The sequence below is a fragment of the Hemiscyllium ocellatum genome, chromosome 36, assembly GCF_020745735.1.
Source record: "Hemiscyllium ocellatum isolate sHemOce1 chromosome 36, sHemOce1.pat.X.cur, whole genome shotgun sequence".
Lineage (NCBI taxonomy): Eukaryota > Metazoa > Chordata > Chondrichthyes > Orectolobiformes > Hemiscylliidae > Hemiscyllium > Hemiscyllium ocellatum.
The window spans coordinates 46,504,432-46,520,644 of NC_083436.1; the positions used below are offsets into that span (position 1 = coordinate 46,504,432).

At 44.5% G+C, this 16,213-nt stretch overlaps 1 protein-coding gene across 2 annotated transcripts in view; it reads left to right on the plus strand.

Moving 5' to 3' along the window:
- Positions 1 to 13,334, plus strand: part of LOC132833233 (clathrin light chain B-like) — a 66,839-nt gene extending 53,505 nt beyond the window's left edge. For both annotated transcript variants that reach the window (XM_060851345.1, XM_060851346.1), the window contains 3 exons: positions 109 to 220; positions 3,874 to 3,985; positions 12,941 to 13,334. In XM_060851345.1, coding sequence (XP_060707328.1) covers positions 109 to 220; positions 3,874 to 3,985; positions 12,941 to 13,115 — 399 coding nt within the window. In that variant the 3' untranslated portion in view covers positions 13,116 to 13,334. The remainder of the gene's footprint in view (positions 1 to 108; positions 221 to 3,873; positions 3,986 to 12,940) is intronic.
- The last annotated feature ends 2,879 nt before the right edge of the window (positions 13,335 to 16,213 follow it).

Genomic DNA, 16,213 nt, shown 5'->3' on the forward strand with positions numbered 1-16,213 from the left:
CCACTTGGGAATTTCAGAGCCATTCAGAATATTCCAATGCACTTATTCATTAACATAATTAATGTGGAGATCAATGGATGCATATCTTTAAAATTCCTCTTTCAACAGGAGAATGGTGCTGATGCATGTTCGGTCATTTCACAAGCTGATCAATTACACCAGGAACCAGATAGTATACGCAAATGGAGAGAAGAACAAATAAAGCATCTAGCGGAGTTGGGTAAGTAATCAATTACACATGACAGATGAAATCTAAAGTAGAGATGTATGAAATTATTCACTTTGGATTAAAAAATTGAGGAGATATAATATGAATTCATTGCATTACATGAATTCACATTTGACCTTATGGCTCAGCATACTCCCCCACTCCATCACAAACATCCAATCCGAAGGCGAATCCGAGTTCGGAGAAGTGTGCTAGAAGGTGAGCTGGGAGCAGCACCAGGCATGAGGTGCCAACCTAGTGAAGCCATAAGAGAATAGACTCGAATATCCTTTATTGTCACATGTACTGTTATACAGAAGTACAAGGCAGTGAAAAGGTTTTACAGTGGCTGCCTCTGATGACATCATCTTAGGTGCAAGTAACTAGGTATAAATCTTGGATAGAAAAAAGAAATAAAAGGAAAAGTGGTAACATTACTTACAATGCCTAAGCAAACTTAGAAATAGTTATGACATAGTTAAAGGATTGTCATTACAGTCCGGTAAAGAATTTCAAATAGACATTACAGTATAGCAGGAGAAAGTGAGGACTGCAGAGGCTGGAGATCAGAGCTGAAAATGTGTTGCTGGAAAAGCGCAGCAGGTCAGGCAGCATCCAAGGAGCAGGAGAATTGTCGTTTCGGGCATGAGCCCTTCTTCAGTACAGCAGCTGAGTGAGCACATGATCTGACTATCCACACAAGGCCTCATCCAAAAACTGTCCCGCTCCACTCCAGGCTCCGGTCCATTTGGCACCGACATTCGATTGCACCAAGGTAAGTAGCGTTGTTCTGAGACTCAGGGTTCCTCCCTCGCTCTGGGACGTGGGGCTCCCCCCTCGCTCTGGGACTCGGGGTTCCCCTCGCTCTGTGTCTTGGGATTCCCCCCCTTGCTCTGCTCTGGGACTTGGGGTTCCCCCCTCGCTCTGGGACTTGGGGCTCCCCCCTCGCTCTGCTCTGGGACTCGGGGTTCCCCTCACTCTGGGTCTCGGGGATCCCCCCTCGCTCTGGAACTCGGGTTCACCCCTCGCTCTGGGTCTCGGGGTTTCCCCCTCACTCTGGGTCTCGGGATTCCCCCCCTCGCTCTGCTCTGGGACTCGGGGTTCCCCCATCGCTCTGCTCTGGGACTCGGGGATTCCCCCTCACTCTGGGACTTGGGGTTATCCCTCGCTCTGCTCTGGGACTCGGGGCTCCCCCCTCGCTCTGGGACTCGGGGTTCCCCTCGCTCTGATCCATTAGTTGTGGGACCACTTGAGACTGGTACAATTACAACATTTAAAAGGCATCTGGATGGGGACATGAATAGGAAGGGTTGAGAGGGATATGGGCCAAGTGCTGGCAAATGGGACTAGATTACTTTAGGATATCTGGTCGGCATGGACGAGTTGGACCACCGAGTCTATTTCAGAGAGTGCTGTACACCTCGCTGACTCTGTCCATTGCTGTTTATGCTGTTTAGCGCACATTTTGTCTTGTTTGGTAGTTTCACCCGGTTGACACATCATTTATAAGTATGCCTGGTGCTGCTCCTGGCATGCCCTCCTGTAGTCTCCATTGAGCCAGGGTTGACCCCCTGGCTTGTTGGTAATGGTTGAGTGGGGGAAATGCCAGTCCATGAGGTTACAGATTATGTTGGAGTCCAAATCTGCTGCTGTTGATGGCCCACTCATCATAATGCCACACAACACGGTGGAGGTTATTCTCAATGTGAAGGTGAGATTTTGTCTTCACAAGGACTGTGCTCTGGTGACTCTTATTTACACTGTCATGGACAGATGCACCTGGTGCTGGCAGGTTGATAAGGATGAGCTCAAAGTTTGTTTTTCCTCCTTGTTGGTTCCCTCACCACCTGCTGCAGACCCACTCTGGGAGTAATGTCCTTTAGGACCCGACCAGCTCCATCTGTAGTGCTGCCGCCGAGCCACTCTCCCAACCAGAATCCTCAGTGCTTCCTCTAAATGTTGCTCAACATGGAGGATTACTGATTTATCTGCTGAGGAAGGACGGAACATGGTAATTAGCAGTGGGTTTCCTTGCCCATGTTTAACCTGAAGCCATGAGATGTCATGAGGCCTGGAGTCAATGTTGAGGACTCTCAGGGCAACTCCCTCCTGACTGTGCAGTCACCTCTGCTTGGTCTGTCCTGTCAATGGGACAAGATATATCCAGGGATGGTAATGGTGGTGCCTAGGGCATGTCAGGTATAATTCCATGAGTATGACTGTGTCAGATTGTTGCTTTATTAGTCTGTGAGACAGCTCTCCCAATTTTGACACCACTTCCCAGATGTTAGTCAGGAGAACTTTCCAGGATTAACAGAGCTGTTTCTGCTGTTCTGTTTCCTGGTGCCTAGGTCAATGTGAGGTGGTCCTTCATTTCTTTGTTGAGACTTTGTAGGAATTGATATGACTGAGTGGCTTGCTAGGCTATTTCAGAGGGCAGTTGGGAGTCAACATCATTGCTGTGGGTCTGGAATCACATACAGGCCAGACTCCAGATGAGGGTCTCAGATTTCCTTCCCTGAAGGACATTAATAAAGTTGTCAAGAGGAGTTGGAGAGTCTGCAAATGGTTATAGACAGTGAGTGTGTAAAAGGTTGGCAGACGGGAGAAAATGTGAACTTGTCCATTTTGGCATGAAAAACAGAAAGCGATATATTATTTAAATGGTGAGGAATTGAAAAACTTGGTGTGTGCAGAGGGACCTGGGTGTTCAGGTACATTAATCAGCAGATGTTAGTTTCATGATACAGTATGTAATCAGGAAGTCAAATGGGATGTTGGCCTTGATGGCAAGGGAAAATGATTGTAAAATTGGGGAGTTCCAGAGAATTCTTCCAAACATTCTGCAATGGGATTCTTTACATCAAAGATTTCAGTAACAGGACAAAAGCTTCAATCCATGATACAGTTATTATCACCATCTTTCACTCAGACACTGAAGCCCTCCCCTTCATTATGCCCTTTCACCAAGACCTCCATGCAGTGTCCAAAAATGTTGGGGTTTGCCATCTCCCATGAAACTCAGTGTTTCCCTGGTCAAAGTCGTTCCTGCATAATTGCAATGTCCTTCCTTTCAAGAGATAGAGACTAGTTTGAGGTGGTGCTGACCACCAATGTGATTGCCCCTGCCAATGTATACAGGTAATCCACAGTGTCATTAATATTGATAGGATGCCGACACAGGGAGAAATGGAGGACTACAGATGCTGGAGATCGGAGTTGGAAAGTGCAGTGCTGGAAAAGCACAGCAGGTCAGGCAGCATCAGAAGAGCAGAAGAGTTAACGTTTCAAGCATGTGCTGTTCATCATCATCCCCATCATCTTCATCATCATCAGCCCCACCCTACCCCATTTATCTCGCAGCCTCCTGGAGGCTCTCCCTCATTCCTGATGAAGAGCCTATGCTCGAAACGTTGCTTCTGCTGCTCCTCAATGCTGCCTGACAGGCTGTGCTTTCCCAGCACCACACTCTTTGACTCTGGGTGCGGACACAGTTGAAATGAGTAAGCAGCAAGTTCATGTCTGCCTGCTCTGTAATCAACAGGTATGATTTTTTACAGCAATCACATTTAGTCCTGTCTGTGTAATAACCCCGTGACAACAATGGAATCCTAATCCTAATAAACGCTAGAAGAAGGAATTATTCTTACCTTTAAACTTCTTAGATGCCCACTCTCGTGAAGCAGAACTAGAATGGAGAGAGAAAGCAAAGAAAGATTTGGAAGATTGGTATATACAACAAGCAGAGCACCTCGAAGAAATGAAAACTAATAACAGGTATTCCTGTATTGCCAAGAGCTCAGTATTGTCATGTATCAAACAGTAAACCCACTGGTAGGGGTGGTACACTGTCCTGTCTTAACATTTTGCCAATTTATTTTGCTTTTGAATGGGAAGATTTTATCCAACTATTAAAAAGGAATTATGTTCTGAAACGTCAGTTTAAAAGAATAAGTAAATAATTCAGTAAGAAACATGACTGTCATTCAATTTGATCTGGTCTGTATCTTAGCTCTATATACCTGCCATGGTTTATATTCATTAATTTCCTTTCCAATCATAAATCTATTCATGTAACTTTACAAATTTTCAATTGAACTCCAGCCTCAAATGTTTCTTTGGGAAGAGGCAGGAGGTTTAGGGGGAATGTGATGAAAATGTGTTCACCCAGAGGATGGTGGGAATCTGGAACTCAGGAGGGGAGAGGCAGAAACCATCATGTCATTGAAGAAGTATTTAGATATACATTTGTGATGCAAAGGTATACAAGGCTCTGTGCCAAGTGCTGGAAAATCGGATTTGCACAGTTAGGTGGTTGTTTCTGACTGGAACAGACTCAGCGGGAAAGGTGTTTTTTTTTCTGTGCTGTAGATGTCCATGACTTCCTTGGTCAAAGGAACACAGCCCAGATTTCTCCAAATGAACCTGTGGCTAAAATGTTCCATCCCTGGAATCATTCTGGTAAATCCCCTCTACAACCTCTCAAGGCTCCTCACAACTTTCCTAATGTGTGATCACCAGAATTGTGTGCAATCTTTGAGTTGTGGCCTATGGTAATAGATGTAGTGTATAGGGTAATGTATGTCGTTTATACAGTAACAGATGTAGTTTATACAGTAATAAATGTAGTTTAAGTTTATACGTTTATGGTTGCAGATTCTCACTTCCCTCATTTGATTTGTTTGACCAGTTCTTTGCCTTTCTGATGAAACCGTAGAGCTTGTGAGGGAAAGTGTTGCCCAGTTTATCAGGAAGGGAAACACACTAAACACAGCAGTGCTTCAAGAAGACCCCCTCCCCGCCGCCCCCATCCCCAGGGCGATTAATGCTGGCCTACCCTACAATGCCTATGTCCTGTGATTTTTTTTTCAACTCTGTTGGCCTTTATTAATAATTGAATCACTTGCTTGTGAATCAGACTTTGCCTAAAGATACATGATCTTTGAGCCAAATTCACAGAAGTTTTCAGTTTCGACTTGGTTGACGTATGTTGACTTGCCCCCTCATTACATCAACCCTTGCATTCAGCTTGGCAGTGCTACTGACTCGTCACCATCTGAGTTCACACTCCCACTGTTGGCAGCAGCTTATCACCCTCTGACTGATCTCAGCTGCATGTAACTGGTTCATCCCGTCCCCTCTCTGAGAACCAAGCAGCATCTATGGAAAAGCAGGGTCACGCAATGCAATCAGTTTTCTTCTTAATTCTGTGTTTTACTTAGAATAATGTGAGAGTCTCTGCACACACTCACTGTTTCCAGCCAATATGTTCTTTCCTGGTTTTTATGTTTGTTTAGCTTGATTTTAGAACAGGCTTCCATTCACGAATTGATGTTCAGGGAATTCTCCAACAACTCTCTTTTATCATAACCTGTAGAATTTGACACATTATCATCCTGAATTAACCATCAGTGATGTCTCTAAATTTAAGATGGCTGAGCTTCCTCTGTAAGTATTCTGCTACTTTAATAAACCATCCTTCCTTGTTATTGCTCTGTAGTCTGCCAGAGTCCCAGATGCACTCAGGGTATTATAGAGATGTACAGCACGGAAACAGACTCCTCGGTCCAACTTGCCCACTCCAACCAGCTATCCCAGTTTGACCCAATCCCATTTGCCACCATTTGGCCCATATCCCTGTAAACCCTTCTTATTCATGTACCCATTCAGGTGCCATTTAAATGTTGTAATTGTACTAGTCTCCACCACTTCCTCTGGCAGCTCGTTCCATACACCCATCACCCTCTGCATAGGAAAGTAATGCCTCAGGTCCTTTTTACAACTTTCCCCTCTCATCTTAAACCTATGCCCTCTAGTTTTGGACACCGCCACACTAGGAAAAAGATCTTGACTATTCACCCTGTCCATGCCCCTCATGATTTTATAAACCTCTATAAGGTCACACCTTGGCCTGCAATGTTCCAGGGAAAGTAGCCCCAGCTTATTCAGCCTCTCCCTAAAACTCAAACCCTCCAGCGCTGGCAACATCCTTGTAAGTCTTTTCTGCACCTTCTTAAGTTTAACAACACAAGCCCTCTCATTCCTACTTTATGGTTTTTTTAATCAACCTTCTCAGAGATCTTATTACACACCTATGGATTAACTTACGAAAACGAAATTTGCACCGAACCGCAGCCAAAGGTGTGGTGAGGGGGCAGTATTTTAACCTGTAGACACTCTTACCAATTGTCTCTGCTGAATTCAAAAAGTAAATTTGCTACAAAATGGACAGGAAAAGACCAATGTGGGATGCCACATTACTCTAGTGAAACTACCTCTTCACTTTCCCTAGGTCCATCCTTCATGACTGGACTTTAGGGGAGACTTTATGTCAGAAACCCAATGGAGTTGGGAATCCTCCACCTCAATTCTAGTTTAATCAACTGGGTGCAACTAGATCTCGGCATTCCCACCTGCCACATTCTCCGGGTCCAGCAATTTCAGGTCTTTACAAGTAACTCTATGTTTGTTCTGTTTGTGTTGTGCCTCACCTTTATCTTGCATCTGATCTCTCTCTGAATGCTGCTGTCTGTGGATTACACCACCAACCTTTCGATTCTAGGATTCTGGATGAGGCTTTCTACAAACAACCCTTCGCTGATGTGATTGGCTATGTGTATGTTTCTCTTCTCAATATTTTCCTCTTTCTATTTCCACCTCTTGAGCAATTCTTTGTGAAATGTATTTGCTTTTGCTTTGACAATGTTCTGCCATGTTTGACGTAACTGCAGATTGCTGAATATTAGGGAATAGAGTGTTCAAGTTAATTTTCAGTTTTGTTCAACTAAGTCACTGGATTTACCATGTACAGACCAAACAAAAGATTATATTTTTGGCTCAGCAATAGAACTCTTGACCCTGAGTTAAAATCATAGAATCGTAAAATCCCTACAGTGTGGAAACAGGCCATTTGACCCAACTAATCCATGCCAAAAATAACCCACCTAGACCCATTTCCCCACTCTACTACTCTACATTTACCCCTGACTAATGCACCTAACCTACACATCCCTGAACATTACATGCAATTTAGCATGACCAATTCACCTAATTTGCACATCTTTAGACTGTGGGAGGAAACTAGAGCACCCAGTATTCCTGATAAAGGGCTTATGCTCGAAACGTCGAATTCTCTATTCCTGAGATGCTGCCTGGCCTGCTGTGCTTTGACCAGCAACACATTTGCAGCTACAAACTCCACACAGACAGTTGCCCAAGGCTGAATTGAACCCAGGTCCCTGACACTGTGAGGTGGCAGTGCTAACCACTGAGCCACCGTGTTTGAGTTATATAATTACAAGTTTATCTTTTAAGTTATTCTTTTTAATTTGTTAGAAAACATTATGAAATTATGTTATTCACTTCATTTATTGAGTACGCATTGTGAAATTTCAAAACTCATTCACTCTGATTCCTGGAATTCCCTCCCTAATAGTATTGTGGTCCACCCTTGCCAAATGGACTGCAGTGGTTAAAGAAAGCAGTCACCACCACCTTCACAAAGGGTAATTAGGGATGGGCAGTAAATGCTGGTTAGCCAGTGACACCCACATTCCACAAGAGAATTTTAAAAATGGGAGCCTTTGAAAGCTCATCTGGTTTGAAGCTGATAAATTCCTGAACTAGATCAGCTCCATGCCAGAGTGTAACAGGAAGATGGCTACACAGATAGTATATAATTCTGTCGATCCTAGAAATGTTCCTGAAGATTGGAAAGTAGCAAATGTAACCCCACTATTTAAGCGGTAGGAAGGAAGAATGGAGAATGACAGATCTATCAGATTATTGGAAGCAGTACAGAAATGTCAAAATCCATGTGACAACTGGACAACTTAGAGAAGTATGACAAAACTGACAGAGTCAACATGGATTTAGGAAAGAAAAAAATCATGTTTGACAAAGGACAGAATTTTTGAGGATGTTACTTGTGGCAGAGAGAAAGAAGAACAAGTGAAAATGGTGTGTTTGGATTTTCAGAAAGCTTTCGTTAAGGACCTGCACAACAAAATTAAACAAAATCAGAGCATAAGGGATTGGGGTACTGTACAAGTAGGGATTGAGAGTTAGTTAACAGACAGAAACTGAAGACTATGGATAAACATAACATTGTGAGGATGGCATGCTCTTACTGTTACAGGGTTACTGGAAGAATCTGTGCCAGGTTCACAGCTATTCACAGTCTACATAAATGATCTGGATGTTGGGACCAAAGGTAATATTTCCAAACCTAGCTAGGAGTGTAAGTTGTGAGGTAGACAGAAACCTCAGTTGAACTGGACAGGTTTAATAAATGAGTTAAAACATGGCGAGTGTGAAGTGATTCACTTTGTTAAAATTAACAGAAAATGGTGAGAGTTCATGAATGGTGACAGTTTGGGAAGAGCTGGTGTTGGAAGAGAACTGAGTGTTCTTGTTTACTAGTCACTTAAAGCTAGGATGGAAATACAACAAATAATATGGACAGCAGGAGATATATTGCAACCATTGCATGGGAATGTGAGTACAGAAATAAACAGATCTTGCTGCAACTGTGTAGACCCTTGCTCTATCCTCACCTGGAAGATTGTGTTCAGTTTTACCTCTTTATCTAAAGAAGAATTTACTTCCCATAGAGGGAGCACAACAGAAATTCCCCAAAATTATTCCCCAGATTAATCCCTGGGAACGATGGAATTGTCTCGTGAGGAGACTGGGTCTGTATTCTCCAGAGTTTTGAAGCATGAGAGGTGATCTCACTGAAGCTGACAGAATTCTTACACAGGGTGGATATAGATAGGAACGTTCTCCAAGTTAGAGGTTTTGAAAAGGGGGTCCTAATGTCTGAATAAGGGATAGGTTATTTAAGATTGAGATGAGGAAGAATTTCTTCACTTGGGGGGTGGCGCAGTGATGAATTTTGTAATTTCTACTCCAGAGAGTTTTGGGTGCTCAGTCAGTGAGTATGTTCAATTGAGAGATCAATAGACAAAAGACATTAAAGCATATGGAGATAGTACTGATGTACAGTCACGAGAGTGTGTACTATCTACAAGATGAGCTGTGGAAATTCACCAAGGCTGCATAGACAAGATCTTCCAAACCTATTTCCACTCCATTTAGAAGGACAAGGGCAGCAGAAACTTGGCAAAACCACAACCTTCAAGTTCCCTTCCAAGCCACTCACCATCCTGACTTGCCTATACATGATTAGATTAGATTAGACTTACAGTGTGGAAACAGGCCCTTCGGCCCAACAAGTCCACACCGACCCGCCGAAGCGCAACCCACCCATACCCCTACATTTACCCCTTACCTAACACTACGGGCAATTTAGCATGGCCAATTCACCTGACCCGCACATCTTTGGACTGTGGGAGGAAACCGGAGCACCCGGAGGAAACCCACGCAGACACAGGGAGAACGTGCAAACTCCACACAGTCAGTCGCCTGAGTCGGGAATTGAACCCGGGTCTACAGGCGCTGTGAGGCAGCAGTGCTAACCGTGCCGCCCACTACATTGTCATTCCTTCAGTGTCACTGGGTCAAAATCCTAGAGTGCCCTTCCTAAGGGCATTGTAGGACTACTTTAAGCACATGGACTGCAGCAGTTCAAGAATGCATCTCACCACCTCCTTCTCAACAGCAACTATAAACAGATAATAAATGCTGACCCAGCCAGAAATGCCCACACCCCATGAACAAATTCATATAAAGCAAGTAGCATGTCTGAAAACTCCATAAATTGATAAAGTGAGCTTATTGTTCACTCTGCACCCTAAATTTCTTTAGGATATCATCCAATTCCCTTACTCATGTCATTCTCGTTCTCTAACGTGGACCATCCTGATATTGCAATGGGTAAAATTTCAGTCTTTAATAAATACAAAAATATGTCAGAAATACTTAGCATTGGAATAATGGGCATTTCATCAGAGCTCTTATTTGTTTTATTTTCCCCATTTAATCTGCCTGTCCTTCATCCTATCAGAGACATCCCTTTCATTTTTTTCCCATCACATGTCCCCATCTCCTGATTGAAATGTGGAACTTATATTTTAAGAGTAAAAGGAAGCCATTCAGCCCTTTGAGCCTGATCTTCCACCCTTCAATAATATCATGCTTGATCGGATTATAGCCTACACCCGAAAGCTCTCGATTCCCTTATTAACCTCTAGTCATTACAGCTTTTAGAAAAGGTTGGCAGAATCTTACACCCTTTGAAAAATGTCAGGGGTCATGACCATTTCTGGCTCCTGACACCACACTGATCGACAGCTCCAATAGGAACAGGAGAATGGGCTGCGTCTCAGATTGGGAGTGGGAGGAGCGGCTGCACAGGCATGTGGGTAAAGTGCAAACATACCTCCAAATGGAGCATCATATGTACAATATAATATTTACAATATAATATATACAATATAATATGTACAATATAAGGGAAATGTAAAAATGAGGGATAGCCTCAGCTGACACAGCTAACCCCACCCCCAGCCAGGATTACACACCCACCCATCCCAACAGGCTCCAATGTCCCCTCCAACTCACCACCAAAGCCACTGGCTGTTCTCTGGTGATGGATGAGAGGATATACCAGAGAAACCTCTCAAAGCTCCAATTATTGAGCTGCTGGGATGAGAACATATTTAAGAATTATCCTCTTGTCTCCAGCTTCAGTGTGTTGTCTGCCTAACCTCAGGAATTTACCAGCAGGTTCCGGTGAGATCTTAATCAAATTAACTATCTGCCCAAGTCCACAAATCAGGGCTTCCAGTTCCCATGGCAACATCCCTGCAGAAAATCCTACAGGTATGGGGAACTGCCCAGAACTGCAACTTACAAAACGTCCCCATTCCTACCTGAAAGATGCTGTCTATTAATTTTATTTCTTTCTCCATTTATGCAGTAAGACCTGTTAGGGATTTGCTGCAGTTTGGTCTCAGTTTCAGATTTCCAGTATGTATTTTACTTTTAAACATAGAAAAAAAGTTTTTTTTATTGTGATGGTGGAAGTGTCTGAGATATATAATTATTGTTTAAAACTAAAACTGCTTTTAGTTAACTCAGTTTTTGCTGTTAATATTTTATGTATAACAATCAAGAGGTCAGAATAGGTTTTGACTGTGAGTGTAAATCCCCCTGAAGTCAGTACCATGAATCAGTAATTTTACACTCCTGCAGCTCCTACGTCTCTATTTACTATTGAACATAATACAGTTCTGAAGTTTTAACTGTAATAATTTCCAACATACAAATATATAACTCTTCTTTCTTCCTTTTTCGCTTTCCAATATGCTGTGAAGCACAAACATAAAGCAACACTGCTACAACCTACAACAGTTAAGTGAACCATTCTTAACTCTTTCTGGATACAAACTGTCAAGGAGTCAGTTATGAGACAATGCAAGCTTCTCAGCCGGGGGTGTCCTTTAACAGAAACACAGGAGGTGGACTGGGGTGTACAAACTTAAAAATCACACAACACCAGGTTATAATCCAACAGGTTTAATTGGAAGCAGTAGCTTTCGGAGTGACGCTCCTTCATCAGGCAACCACCTGCTGCAGCACACTAAGTACTTGTTTACAGATTTATAATTTCAGATGGCGACCTCTACTGTCACAACTCATTCTGATGAAAGCTTATCAATCTGAAACAATCTGTTTTTTCTCACAACGGATATTGCGTGACTTGCTGAGTATTCCCAGAATTTTCTGTTTCTTATTATAGTTTTCCAGCATCCATATTTTGCTTTTTATGATAAATAATTTTCAGAAATAGTATCAAAAGTTTCAAGGAATTAATTGTAAGATTTACAGCTCAGAAGGAAGCCTTTGATCCAAATCTTGTTTCCCTGTCCTTTTCCATTATTCTTTCTTATGCAGTTCCTTTATGATGTTAATAAAGCAAAGAACTGCAGATGGTGAAAGTCTGAGACACAAACAGAAAATGCTGGAGAAACTCAGCAAGTCTGGCAGCATCTGAGAGAAAGAAGAGTTAACATTTTGAGTCCAGTAACTGATATTCTTATTGATGGTATTGGCTCCAGTAATTACAAGGGGTAGTGAACTTCCAGGAAGGAAACCTGGAAGGACAGGGATCCTGGACTTGTTGTTCAGTACCTTTTCCGGATTTTTCCAGTTATCACCCACACGTCTGATTGACAGATGAAACCTATAACTCATTTGCACCAACTGGATCCATTCCCATGTTTTCTTTAACGTTTTGCCGTTCCACCTTTATCTCCTTTTTTTGTTACTTCTTTCAAGAATTCAATCAGATTGAGAACCTAAACAGTGAGACTGGGATCTGCTGTAGAGTACTGAAGTCCTTTGTATAATCTTAACATTTATTCCGGGTTTCATTTTGATGCAGCAATCTAAAATATTTATTAAAACCAAGTGAAACAGGAATAATTTCAATTAAAAAAAAACAAGAAAATAGGTGACAACCATTCATTGGTTCATTTCTTGGCACTGCCTTGACCAATCAAAATCAACCTGCCTAGTTTAAAATTTGAACAAAGCCTGGCAGTTAACTGTCAATCAGAATTGATATTGTGATTCCGTGGAAATGTTTTTACCAATCAGAGTCCACTTGCTAGTCAGTCAGTATTCTCTTCTTCTCAGTATAAATGTTATTATTCCACTTGATTTTGTAGTCTTGTGAATTGTCCTGATGAGTTCAAGGTGAAAAGCTTTAACAAAATGTATCTTTTTAAACAATACTCAAGTAAAATTATTTTCATCTTGCTTCAGGTCAGCTGAAGACCCAGATGTGAGTGACAGTCAAGAGGTTGTTGTGGGCTCTGAGTGGGAGCATGTGTTACACCTTTGTGATTTGAGCTCCAAGACCAGCAAAGTGTCCAAAGATGTGTCACGGATGCGATCTGTTCTCATGTCACTTAGCCAAGTGCCACTGACTCTAAAGTGAAGCCAAAACAGCCAGGCTGGCATTCATTAAGTTCTAATCAGCGAAATATTACGTTCCATTTCTGAATTGTGTGGGATGTTTTGCTAGTGTTGACATTTGCTGCCTGTGGTTCCTTCCTCCTTCCAAGTTGAAACTGTTTTCAAAGAGGAACATGTCTCAGAGATGAGCTCTGACAGAGTCGATTAAATTGTGTATTGCTATTTGCTTTGTGTAAATTAATGTGTGTGATTTTCTTGCTCTGAGAATACAGGACTGTAGTACAATACATATCATTTACTGTAATATAGTGAAAACTACATCATAAATCTGCAATCTGTCTAATGAAATAAAATTTATTGACATGTTGATTACAGAGTGGAAAAATTTTATTTGCAAGAATTTTTAAACATTGCCTTGCTTCAGTGTTTCCCTTTGAGTTTGCAGGAGATGACTTCATTCCTGAGTCCAGGATTTCAGCACAGAATCTGGAACACAAGTCACATTGTGAGAGAGCTTTGCTCATCCTCTTCCAAGTTGGTGTTCAGGCTCCTAGCACACTGTAAAAGGAGATTTCTCCCAACATCCTGGCCAACATTGCTCACTCAAACACCGTTACGAAATGGACTATTATTTTGCGAAATCTTGCTGTTAATAGGTTGGATATTTTGTTTGCCTCAAAACAATGATGAAACATTTTTTAAAGATTAATTCAAAGTGAACTACTTTAAGAGAGAGGAAATGATCAGTCAATCTAAAAATAAATTGTATGAGGGGCTTGAGAGAAATAAATGGAAGATTGAAGGATTGAAGAGCTGAGTGGAGCGCTGTGTGTGGGGGGCTGGCAGTAGGAGTGGGTGGAGCGCTGTGTGGGGGGTTGGCAGTAGGAGTGGGTGGAGCGCTGTGTGGGGGGCTGGCAGTAGGAGTGGGTGGAGTGCTGTGTGGGGGGCTGGCAGTGGGGGTGACTGGGGTAATGTGTGGGGGGTTGGCAGTGGGCGTGAGTGAGCGTTGTGTGGGGGGTTGACAGTGGGAGTGAGTGGGGTACTGTGTGGGGGGCTGGCAGTGGGAGTGAGTGAGCGTTGTGTGGGGGGTTGACAGTGGGAGTGAGTGGGGTAATGTGTGGGGGGCTGGCAGTGGGAGTGAGTGAGCGTTGTGTGGGGGGTTGACAGTGGGAGTGGGTGGGGTACTGTGTGGGGGGCTGGCAGTGGGAGTGGGTGGAGTGCTGTGTGGGGGGTTGGCAGTGGGAATGAGTGAGCGCTGTGTGGGGGGTTGGCAGTGGGAGTGGGTGGGGTACTGTGTAGGGGGGCTGGCAGTGGGAGTGAGTGGGGTAGTGTGTGGGGGGTTGGCAGTGGGAGTGGGTGGGGTAGTGTGTGGGGGCTAGCAGTGGGAGTGGGTGGGATAGTGTGTGGGGGGCAGGCAGTGGGAGTGAGTGGGGTAGTGTGTGGGGGCTGGCAGTGGGAGTGAGTGGGATAGTGTGTGGGGGGCTGGCAGTGGGAGTGGGTGGAGTGCTGTGTGGGGGGCTGGCAGTGGGAGTGGGTGGAGTGCTGTGTCGGGGGTTGGCAGTGGGAATGAGTGAGCGCTGTGTGGGGAGTTGGCAGTGGGAGTGGGTGGAGTGCTGTGTCGGGGGTTGGCAGTGGGAGTGAGTGGAGCGCTGTGTCGGGGGTTGGCAGTGGGAGTGGGTGGAGTGCTGTGTGGGGGGCTGGCAGTGGGAGTGGGTGGAGCGCTGTGTCGGGGGTTGGCAGTGGGAATGAGTGAGCGCTGTGTGGGGAGTTGGCAGTGGGAGTGGGTGGGGTACTGTGTAGGGGGGCTGGCAGTGGGAGTGAGTGGGGTAGTGTGTGGGGAGTTGGCAGTGGGAGTGGGTGGGGTAGTGTGTGGGGGCTGGCAGTGGGGGTGAGTGGGGTAGCGTGTGGGGGCTAGCAGTGGGAGTGGGTGGGATAGTGTGTGGGGGGCAGGCAGTGGGAGTTAGTGGGGTAGTGTGTGGGGGCTGGCAGTGGGAGTGGGTGGGATAGTGTGTGGGGGGCAGGCAGTGGGAGTGGGTGGAGTGCTGTGTGGGGGGCTGGCAGTGGGAGTGAGTGGAGCGCTGTGTCGGGGGTTGGCAGTGGGAGTGAGTGGAGCGCTGTGTGGGGGGCTGGCAGTGGGAGTGAGTGGAGTGCTGTGTGGGGGGCTGGCAGTGGGAGTGGGTGGAGCTCTGTGTGGGGGGCTGGCAGTGGGAGTGGGTGGAGCTCTGTGTGGGGGGCTGGCAGTGGGAGTGGGTGGAGCGCTGTGTAAAGGATTGGCATGGACTCAATCACTACTCAAGGGCGATAATTAATCCTAAACCTGGGCTTCTGTGAAAGTGACTTGTAAATAAATTCTGGGGCTGCTTTTTAATTTAATTGTGTGTGAACCTGTGTGATAATAATTCTAACGCCTATCTCACACTAACCATTACATTATTCTTCCCATAAACCCTGCTCATGACAAACTCTGCTTCATAGAGAGTCGGACAGCCCATCATGTCTACACTGACCTCTCTACACTGACCTCTCTACACTAGTCTACACTGACCTCTCTCTACATTAGTCTACACTGATCTCTCTACACTAGCCTACACTGACCTCTCTACATTAGTCTACACTGACCTCTCTCTACATTAGTCTACACTGACCTCTCTACACTGACCTCTCTCTACATTAGTCTACACTGACCTCTCTACATTAGTCTACACTGACCTCTCTACACTGACCTCTCTCTACATTAGTCTACACTGACCTCTCTACACTGACCTCTCTCTACACTGGTCTACACAGACCACTCTCTACACTAGTCTACACTGACCACTCTCTACACTAGCCTACACTGACCTCTCTACACTAGTCTACACTGACCTCTCTCTACACTGACCTCTCTACACTAGTCTACACAGACCTCTCTACACTAGTCTACACTGACCACTCTCTACACTAGCCTACACTGACCTCTCTACACTAGTCTACACTGACCTCTCTACACTAGTCTACACTGACCACTCTCTACACTAGCCTACACTGACCTCTCTACACTAGTCTACACTGACCACTCTCTACACTAGCCTACACTGACCTCTCTACACTAGTCTACACTGACCTCTCTCTACACTGACC